The sequence below is a fragment of the Stegodyphus dumicola genome, chromosome 12 (genome assembly GCF_044657685.1).
Source record: "Stegodyphus dumicola isolate Sdum_Otavi_A_Nest chromosome 12, ASM4465768v1".
Classification (NCBI taxonomy): Eukaryota; Metazoa; Arthropoda; class Arachnida; order Araneae; family Eresidae; genus Stegodyphus; species Stegodyphus dumicola.
In genome coordinates, this window is record NC_140779.1 from 74889167 (window position 1) to 74900858 (window position 11692).

Consider the following 11692-nt stretch of genomic DNA (forward strand, 5'->3'; position numbering starts at 1 on the left):
ATTTTGTGTAATAAAAAAGATTAAATACTGAAATCATCTGCTTTGTCATCACATACACACACACACACACACACACAAAAAAAAAAAAAAAAAAAAAAAAAAAAAGAAAGAAAGAAAGAAAAGAAAAAGAAGATTGGAATACTTCATGAAAAATGAAATCAACTATAATTCTTTAATTTAGACAAAATGTTGTTGCAGTTGATTAACTGCAAATATTATGTAAAGTAAAAATGAAGAAAAAAGACTCCTTTCATAATCATCATCATTATAAAACAATATGTTTATCTACTGTTTTTATAATCAAATTATACACCAAAAGAATGATATTTACAAGACACATATATTTTACCTCTAGAAAACTAGAAGATTCCACAGCAGGAAAAACCCTTTCAGGTTGTAGATTTTTGTGTTCAGATCCAGGTTCTATACTATGACTTGTATCATCAGTTTGATCTCGGTCAGAAGTATTAATTTGTTGCAATTCAGTAACTTTCAATTTATCTTGCTTCTTCTTTTTTGATTTCTTTACGTTCTTGTCACCATCTTCTTGATATAATCTCTGCTCTGAAGTAACCTGAGTAAAGTTACTTGTACTTGATGCTATTGTAGCATTTTCAAATGCAGATACACCAGAAATGTTCATTACTGAATGTTCAGTTTCCTTATGCAGATACTGAATTTTTGAATCAGAAATACTAGGAATTTCATTACTTGTATTATTAAAGGTCTTTCTATCTTCTTCAAAATTAATTTTCTGTTCAGAATTATTACTCACAAGAATCTGATGAACTTCAGGCAAATCCTCATCAAAGGGCATCTCTGATTTTCTTTCTAACATGCAGGCCTCTACTTTTCCATACACTTTATTTTTGCTTCCAACATACATTTTCTGAGATTGACTAGAATCTGCTTCAGGAACAAGCCTTAGATTTGTAGTGTGAATGGAAGGCAGATCTTTTGCTACTTCTGACTGCACATAGGCTTTTCCACTGCTCTGAGGTTGACTAGATGTACACTGATTACTTTGCAATTCATTTTCTTCATTTCTGTTTTTATGCTCCTCTTTTGCTGTAGATGCAATAGATAAAATATTTATATCTGTATTGCTAAATGTAGATGCACCAGTTTGAATATATTCAGTTTCTCTAAGCAATTCATTTTTGTGTTTTTCTTTCAGTTTATTCTCCATTTTCAGTGTAACAGACTCAACATCATTATTAACATTTGATACATCTACATCTTTGTTAAGTGTAAAAGTTGCATTAGATGTTTCAATCAGAACATTTTCTTTACTTTCATCTTTAGGTTTCTTTTTCAAGCTTGAGGTAACAGACAAAACATCATTACTTACACCTGATTCATCTAATTCTTTGTTAAATGCAGATATTGCACCAGATTTTCCAATCAAAACATGCTCAGATTCTCCAGGCGATAAATAAAGATCATTTTCATCTTTAGGTTCCTTTTTCAAACTTGAGGTAACAGACATAGCATCATGACTTACATCTGATACATCTAATTCTTTGTTAAATTTAGGTACTGTACCAGATTTTTCAATCAGAACATGCTCACTTTCTTCAGGCAATAAATGCACATCACTTTCATCTTTAGGTTCCTCCTTAAAACTTGAGGTAACAGATACAATATCGTTACTTACATCTGATAAATTTACATCTTTGTCAATGGCTTCAGATGTTTCAATCAGAACATGTTCAGTTTTTACAGGCAGCACATGCTCTTTGCTTTCGTCTCTAGGCTCCTCCTTCAAACTTGAGACAACAGATACAACATCGTGACTTATATCTGACACATCTACATCTTTGTCAAATTTAGGTATAGTATCAGATGCACCTATTAGAAGATGATCAGGTTCTCCAGGCAATTCATATTCTTTACTTTCATCTTTACACTCCTCCTTTGTTCTTGATGTAACAGACACAACTACATTACTTATATCTGAAGCATCCATATCTTCATTAAATGTAGGTATTGTATCAGTTGGAACATGCAGAGCTTCTCCAGATAAGTCATTCTCTTCACTTCTATCCGCAACCTCTTTCAGTCTTGAGATAACTAACACATTATCATTTCTGTTTTTATGCTCCTCTTTTGCTGTAGATGCAATAGATAAAATATTATTTGTTTCTGATATATCTGTATTGCTAAATGTAGATGCACCAGTTTGAATATGTTCAGTTTCTCTAAGCAATTCATGTTTGTGTTTTTCTTTCAGTTTATTCTCCATTTTCAGTGTAACAGACTCAACATCATTATTAACATTTGATGCATCTACATCTTTGTTAAGTATAAAAGTTGCATTAGATGTTTCAATCAGAACATTTTCTTTGCTTTCATCTTTAGGTTTCTTTTTCAAGCTTGAGGTAACAGACAAAACATCATTACTTACACCTGATTCATCTAATTCTTTGTTAAATGCATATATTGCACCAGATTTTCCAATCAGAACATGCTCAGATTCTCCAGGCGATAAATACAAATCATTTTCATCTTTAGGTTCCTCCTTCAAACTTGAGGTAACAGACATAGCATCATGACTTACATCTGATGCATCTAATTCTTTGTTAAATTTAGGTACTGTACCAGATTTTTCAATCAGAACATGCTCACTTTCTCCAGGCGATAAATGCACATCACTTTCATCTTTAGGTTCCTCCTTAAAACTTGAGGTAACAGATACAATATCGTTACTTACATCTGATAAATTTACATCTTTGTCAATGGCTTCAGATGTTTCAATCAGAACATGTTCAGATTTTCCAGGCAGTACATGCTCTTTGCTTTCATCTCTAGGCTCCTCCTTCAAACTTGAGACAACAGATACAACATCGTGACTTATATTTGACACATCTACATCTTTGTCAAATTTAGGTATAGTATAAGATGCACCTATTAAAAGATGATCAGGTTCTCCAGGCGATTCATATTCATTACTTTTGTCTTTATACTTCTCCTTTATTCTTGATGTAACAGACACAACTACATTACTTATATCTGAAGCATCCATATCTTCATTAAATGTAGGTATTGTATCATTTGGAACACGCAGAGCTTCTCCAGATAAGTCATTCTCTTCACTTCTACCCACAACCTCTTTCAGTCTTGAGATAACTAACACATTACTTACATCTGACCTAACTACATCTTTGTTAAATGCAGGTATTGTATCAGCTGTAACATTTGAAACATACTCAGTTTCTCTGGGCAATTCCAGTTCTTTGTTCTTTTCTTTAACTTCTTTCTCCATTCTTGATGTATTAAGCATATCAACTTTATTTAGTTCTACTGTGTCTACATTTTTGCTATACATAGGTATAGCATCAGATGTGTTAAATGGAATATGATGCATCTCTACTGGTAATTCACGTTTCTCACTTTCAGATTTATAATCTTCCTTCATTCCTGACATAACAGTATCCTTACTTAGATCCAATATATCTACATCTTTGTTAATTGTAGATATTGCATCAGATGTACCAATCAGAACTTGCTCAGTTTTTATGCAAAATTCAGGTTCTTTGTTTTTTTCCTCCTTCATTCTTGATATAGTGAACACAGTATTATTACTCAGATCTGATGCAGCTACATCTTTGCTAAATGTAGGAATGGCATCAGACATGCTAAATGAAACATGATGCATTTCTACAGACAATTCATGTTCCCCACTTTTACCATTATAACTGTTCTTCATTTCTGACATAACAGACACAGTATCGTCACTTACATCTGATATAGCTACATCTTTGCTAATTGTAGGTATTGCATCAAATGCACCAATTACAGCATGCTTGGTTTCTACAATCATTTTATATTCTCTACTTTCATCTTCATGCTCCTTTTTTATTCTTGATGTAACAGACATGGCAGTATTACTTATATCCACTGCATCAACATCTTTGTTAAATGTAGATACTACATCAGATGTACTAAGCAGTGAAAGCTTTCCACTTGTTTCTTTACACTTTTCTTCCATTCTTGATGTAAAAACAAAAGCGTCATTACTTATGTCTGATGTATCTACAGTTTTGTTAAATGCAGATAATGAACCATGTAATCCAGTCACATAATAATCAGTTTCTCCCAGCAATTCATGTTCCTTACTTGTTTCTTTATGCCCCTCCTCCACTACTGATGCAACAGATAAAGTATTATCACTTATATCTAATACACCTGAATCTCTGCTAATATGCATTGCATCAGACACCTCAGACAAGGCATGCTCAGCTTCTTCAGGTGGATGTATTAAATGAAAAGCAGACTTTGATGTGTTTTCCCTATCAGATGAATAAAATAATTTTTCACCTCCTTTTTCATTATTATTCTCCTTCAGAGAATGTTTTACAGGCATTGTTATGGTTTCAACAGATGGCTGTGTTTTTGAAATATTCAACTCCAAATCACTAACTGGAAGCTTTTCTTCTTTTTGGATAGGTTTTTTCTGAGGTTCCACTACTGATGCAACAGATAAAGTATTATCACTTATATCTAATACACCTGAATCTCTGCTAATATGCATTGCATCAGACACCTCAGACAAGGCATGCTCAGCTTCTTCAGGTGGATGTATTAAATGAAAAGCAGACTTTGATGTGTTTTCCCTATCAGATGAATAAAATAATTTTTCACCTCCTTTTTCATTATTATTCTCCTTCAGAGAATGTTTTACAGGCATTGTTATGGTTTCAACAGATGGCTGTGTTTTTGAAATATTCAACTCCAAATCACTAACTGGAAGCTTTTCTTCTTTTTGGATAGGTTTTTTCTGAGGTTCCACTACTGATGCAACAGATAAAGTATTATCACTTATATCTAATACACCTGAATCTCTGCTAATATGCATTGCATCAGACACCTCAGACAAGGCATGCTCAGCTTCTTCAGGTGGATGTATTAAATGAAAAGCAGACTTTGATGTGTTTTCCCTATCAGATGAATAAAATAATTTTTCACCTCCTTTTTCATTATTATTCTCCTTCAGAGAATGTTTTACAGGCATTGTTATGGTTTCAACAGATGGCTGTGTTTTTGAAATATTCAACTCCAAATCACTAACTGGAAGCTTTTCTTCTTTTTGGATAGGTTTTTTCTGACGTTTCCTGTAATTACCTTCAAATTCAGACACAATTTCTGAACTAGCCAGATCTCCTTCATAATCTGACTTTACATGAACTATGTTAGAAGTAACTTGTGTTTGATTAAAAATTTGTTGATCCTCTTCGCTTTCCAATTTGTTTTTCATTAACTTTTTATGACTAGTTCTTTCTGTAAATGGCTCAATTACTAAAGCATGTGGTAATAAGTCACTAGTTGTATCTGGTTTATCTACAGCGATACCAGAAATATCTCTCGTCCCATGCTGAATTTCTTCTGGCAGATACTGAGCACTTGAATCACAAATTTCCCTCACAAATAAATTAACAAACCCTTCAGGTTTTTCTTTAATTCTGCTTTTTTCAGAATATGCTACCAAAGGTATATCAGAACATAAAATAGTTTTTGAGGCATCACTAACAGTATATGGTGACATTTCAGATACATTCATTTCAAAATCTTTAAATGAAGCCTTTCCTGTTTCAGCTTGAATGGACTTTTCAAGAGGTTCAATATCAATTACATTATGTTTAGCTGTATTAAAATCTGCATTATGAATAGAATCTTGATCTGGCTTACCGAATGCATTTACATTAGATGAACCTTCTTTTTGAATTTGATCAGATGTATGTTGATTATGTTTCGTTTTTTTCTTCTTTGGCTTTCTTTTGCCAGTAGTTTCTTTATATTGAACAGTTTCTGGTGTACAAGGTACATTTTCATTCAATGTATCCACTCTTTCTACACAGTTATCACTCACAGAAATTTCAGTTGATGTATCCTGCAATACATGCTGGCTTTCTCCTATCAAAAATGTGGCATCTGAAACAGAGCTTGATTTTTTAACATTTGATAAGTCATATGATATTTCCTCTTTTTCACTACTGATGCCAATACCTGTCATTTTAACAAGACGATTCAAAGAATTATTAGGAACAGAAAAAATAGTTTCAGATGTACTACAAGGAACAAATGGTTGTATTTTCAGTACATCTGAATCTTTAAGTGAGAGTTTATTATTTTCACTTTGGTTGCTGATATCAGTGGACACACTAGAAGGTTCACATTCAAATAAAAGTTCTGTTCTAGGACTTAAACTGGGAATAGAAAGATTTTTCTCATCAAATTGATGCAATGAACGAGTGGTTTTGTTTTGCATTTGATTAGATGTTATATGATCCTGTTTCATTTTTTGTTTATGCTTTTTCTTCTTTGCTTTCTTCTTGACACCTTTATCTTCACAGGACTCAGGTTTTGACAGATGAGAAATATTACTGCTTGTTTCTGGAAGAACTACTGCTTCAATTGTAGAAGTTACATTTAAAGTATCTTCTGAAGAAAGCTGAGTTTCCACAGGTGATTGCTGCTTGTCTGATAAGCATAAGCTTTCATTACTCAATTTCTGAAATAAATTCCTGCTTTCTTTATCAACAGCATCCACTTCAACATGTGCTTTGGTTGGAACATCAGAAGATGAAATAGCTGCAATTGCTTTATCATTAACATCCTTAAATAATGCTTCTTCAATTATATCATGCTCTAAATCGCTAGTAGACATGTTTTTATCTTCATCCTGCTCAGACACTTTCTGAGAAATAGTATTATTTTTATTCTGCTTCAAAGTTTTCTTAATAGTATTAGTAGAGTCTGTTTTATTTTCAGATACATAATTTATGCTAAGAGCTGAACCAGGAGTAATTGCTAGATTTGTATTAAGGTTTGAAACTGGATAAACTGGTTCAGCAGTTTGTGCCTGGCCGGGTTTTAAATCATCTTGTATTTTACTTTTTGATTTACGGTTCTTTTTTGCTTTCTTACTAATGTTACTCTTTTGGCACGGCTCTGATTTTGATGTGAAGTCAAACGAATCTGAGTTATCACTGCTCTTGCTTAACATGTTTGCAGCCTTAACAGATGTTAATGGTTCCTTGGAGCTGATATATTCATCTTCCTTGAAGCGCTGAATTTCTTGAGTTAAATAAGAACTACTTTCTAAATATTTTTCTGAAGATAAGCCAAATGAAAGCTCTTCTGCATTTTCTTCAGAACTTTTCAGAGAATAAATTTTATTATTATATGAAACAGGTATTTCTGGTAATTTATTTTGCAATTCTTCACTGCTTCCTATTTCTGAAAACTGGTATTTTTCAACCACTTCTCTATGAGATGATTCGGATGATTGACTGACATTAAGTTTATAATCATCTCCTGTAACGTTCACATTACAAATTTCCCGACTGCTTTTCTTTTTCTTTTTATTCCTCCGTTTTTTCTTTGTACCTTCTTCAATGTTACATACATTTAAGTCACTAATGTTCTTTAATTCTGCATCATTAGCATTTTTCAATTCACTGTCAATCATAACATGGATGTCCCCTTCAATATACTTCTCCAGTTGTTGCAATTCATCCCCTTCAGCTTCCAATACCGAATCCACATTTAAATCTGAAGATACTTTATAATCTGCATCTAGTGTGTAAGCAGGAATATCTGAAGAACTCCTTCTAATTTGAGATTCTGATGTTTCTATTCTTCCAGAAATACACTCGACGGCTGGTACAATATTATTTACAATGCATTTCTGAGCATGTTCTGATGCAATACTGTCTTTATCTAACATCTTAGTTATATTTGATGTAGAATTATCTATACACATTTCCTTATGAGTTTCATCAACACTAGTAGTACTACTAAATGTGAGTGACTCAATGTTTGTGTCACTTATTTCTCCACATGAATGAGATAAAGGAACAATATCAGAAGATGGTGACTTTATATTTTTTTTAAAATGGTGCATAAAAATTTCAGGTTTTAACATGCCCACCGGCTTTTCAATAGAAATCTCAGAAGCATTAAATGATTCATCTTCTAAATTTAAGCTTTCTAATTTTTGTTCCATTTGTTGTTTTGAAACTTCTGACACTATTTTATCATACTGATATTCTGAAGGAAAAGAAAATTCATCTGTAAGAGGCTTTTCAAATTCTAAATTGCTGTCATATATTGAAGAATTTTCCACAGGTAATCCAGACTGTTCACTTAGAATTTCAGCTGATGAGACTTGTAAAGGCAACCCTACTTCTGCAAGTACACACTCACTCTCAAAATGTAAAAATGGTAGTTTTTCATCAATAGGTACAGCAGTAAGAGTTATAACAGCTTGTTTGTTAGGAAACTGAAGAACAGATTCAGATTTATTATCATCATCATTTGATGCAGCAGATGCCACTGCTCTTGTACTCCAAGTTCTTGAAGTTTCAGAAACTTTTGAAGTAGGAGCATTTGCATGAATCTCACCAGCAGAAAATTTTGAACTGATGGTTAAAATATTACTTGGAACTTCATCTTCAGTAGTGAATTTATCATTATTGGACAATTTTGATAATTCAACAGACACTTTCCCTTCTCCATGTTTATTTATATCATCTGGATATATAACACATTCTTCTTGTCCTGTACCTGATATTTTAGGACACACATTAGGCATTACAATGTGTTTTTCCTGCACTGTATTACTTTGGATTTGAAATGCAGAGGAAGTTGTAGCCTTTAATATTTCTCCCTGCAATGAAGATAATTTTTGTTTTTTGGAAATCTTTTTGGTAATTCTTTTCTTTTTATTCAATTTTAATTGGTTTTCAGTTATTACATTTTGCTCTTCAAAATTAGAGGAACATATAGTTTCTTCTCCTGAATTAGTACTTATTTTATCAATCATGCTGCTCTGCAGTCCACTTAAATTTACTCCAAGATCAATGCTATATTTCTCACTAATGTTACCATAAGTTTTTTCATCTTGTAAATGTGTATCTTTTAGAAGCAATGGGCTATCCCTTGAAACAGAAACCCAATGATCATCAGTAGATGCTCTTGGTTTTTCTGTAGCTGCTTCCTTTGCTTTCAGACTTATATGATCTCCTTTACTGCCACATATGAATGAAGTATGTTCCATTTTAAGCTGATCAGGAGAATCCTGTATTATTAGTCCATCACATGGTATCTTTATGCTCTTTTTTGACTTTTCTTCCTCAGCTTCCAGATTGATTTGCAAAGAAGCTTTGGACAGATTTGCATCATCGCTATTTTTATGCTCTACACTTTTTAAAAACTGATTAGCAAATAAACTGGTATCCCCTTCTAAACAGATGTACTTTTTTACATCAGAATCTTCAGAGTGTTTTAACTCTAAATGTTTCTCATCAGAATTCAAAATACCCTGCTGCTCTTCTTTATTAAGATTTTCAAGCAGAGTAGTTTGATAAAATTCAGGATCTTGATCATATTTTAGAGTTACTAGAGCAGATCTTTCTTTTACATCACCTTCTTTTGATTCAGAACTACTGATAATGTACTTAATGTGTTGAGATCTTGAAATAACCTTTTTTTCTCTCTGGACTGTTTGAAATGACTTTCTAACCATATAACTCCTTTCAGAACTTGTATTATCAGCACCTTCTGTAATTCGGACAGATTCTTTTTCATCCTTAGATGGGTATTCCATAGTGGCCTGCTGAACCATGCTCAGTTTTGATAATTCGTTTTTAGATACAAATATGTTAGTATTTTGATCAAAAGGAAAGTCAGCTTCTAAATCAGACGTTTTCTCAGTGGGCCTCAACTGACTAGTTTCAATCTGAGCATCTGAACTCAAAGCATTCATTTGACTATCTAAAGCTATGTCCTGAATTAAATTCCCATGGGAAGCACTAATAGTCCTGCTGACAGATTTACTAGCAACAGAAGTCTGTACTGATTTTGCAATAGTTTTTGTGCTAGAAGACATAACCCTATTGACAGATTCACCAGTGACAGAAGTCACAATTGAATTTGCAACTGTTGTTGCACTCAAAGATGAAGGCATAATCCTACTAATAGATTCACTAGCAACAGAAGTGTCTAAGGATTTTGCAACAGCTGTTGTGCTAGATGACATAGTTGTACAGACAGATCCGCTTGTAACAGAAGTTTCTATAGATTTTGCCATAGTTTTTGTGGCAGTTTTTCTGATAGATTCACTAGCTACAGAAGTTTCTGAAGATTTTGCAAAACCTGTTGCACTAGAAGACATAGACTTACTAATACATTCATTAGCAACAAGAGCTACTACATATTTTGGAACTGCTTCTGTGCTAGCACTGGCAGATGTACTAGCAATGGAAGACTCCAGTGATTTTGCAATTGCTGATGAACTAGAAGATATAGTCATAGCGACAGATCCATTTGAGACGGAAGTCTCTACAGACTTTTCAATATCTTTTAAGGCAGAAGATATGGTCCTACTGGTAGTTTCAGTATCAGCAGAATTCTCTACAGATTTTACTATAGCTGTTGTGCTAGAAGTCATACAGACTTTTTCAACTCTTCTGGGAACATCAGACTGAAGTTCCTTCGGATTTATTTCTTGGACTTCAGAAATTTTAGCTGGAATTTCTTGATTTATAGCATCAACGAAGTACTTCTGAAAAAGAAGAACAATTATTAGTTCAATACATTTTAATTACGTCACATTTAAAAATACAGTAAAAACTTTATAACCGTAGAAATGCAAATAAAATGCATACACTTCAATATTCTGTTGAAATAATTATAACTGTATATAATTTTATTAATATCTTAAATGATACATTTCTTATGATTTTGCAGAGACTACTGCAAAATCTGTCATGAAACAGAAAATTATCAAAGAATTATGACCACATTTCCAAACAATAAACAGCAGGTCATCCAGAACCAAAATTTAAATCAATTAATTCCTCATGATATAAGGAACTGAAAATTTATGGATTTATCAATTTAAATAATTTTAAGAATTACAGATTAATAAAAATTAAGTATTTTGAACAGCAGGAAGGGGGAAAAAATCCATTTATAAAATGCAAAAATTTTGACAAACGTTAACTACACAGATAGAAAAGACGATCAGAATAGAAAGTAAATGTATTGTTCAAATTAACAGCCATTTAATAAAACTAAAAGGATTATAAAATGCATTGGACAACACTGGCATTTATAAAAGTTGTTTCAGAAATCTTTTACAAATACAACAAAGATTTAGAAATTATTCAATTTTTAACAAAACAATTTCAATATTTAACAAACTCTTTCTTTAATAAATTGTGGCCCATTAAAAATAAACACAATTCGATTTTATCAGATAATTAAAATGATTAACAGCAAATAAGTCTTATAGACTAAATGCAAAAGAAACAATAGTCTGACTCAAATTTGAGAACACTGTTTTTCAATTGATTTCACCTTTAAAATAAGAGAATAAAAAAGAAAAACAAACTGGAGTCAAGTTAGTAAAATGAAAGAAAAGATATTACTTCCATAATTAAACTTTTTTGATATAGCTGATTGATAATTAAACTGTGTTTGATATAGCTGATTGATAATTAAACTGTGTTTGATATAGCTGATAGTTATTTTTGTAATAAAAAGATTCCCTGCATATGCAATCATTCAGAATAAGATTTGAAATATTAGAATATTACTGATGAACTTGACCAGCTATATGAAGTAAAGCTAAGAATTCTGTGTACATCACACTGCATTTTGTTACACCCTAGGACACACTGCAAGC

The 11692-nt window shown here is 32.4% G+C and overlaps 1 protein-coding gene across 7 annotated transcripts in view; it reads right to left on the reverse strand.

Annotated features, from left to right (window-relative positions):
* Msp300 (Muscle-specific protein 300 kDa) overlaps window positions 1-11692 on the reverse strand; it is a 513656-nt gene that overhangs the window by 124750 nt on the left and 377214 nt on the right. For all 7 annotated transcript variants that reach the window (XM_085806588.1, XM_085806589.1, XM_085806592.1 and 4 more), the window contains one exon: window positions 350-10567. In XM_085806588.1, coding sequence (XP_085662714.1) covers window positions 350-10567 — 10218 coding nt within the window. The remainder of the gene's footprint in view (window positions 1-349; window positions 10568-11692) is intronic.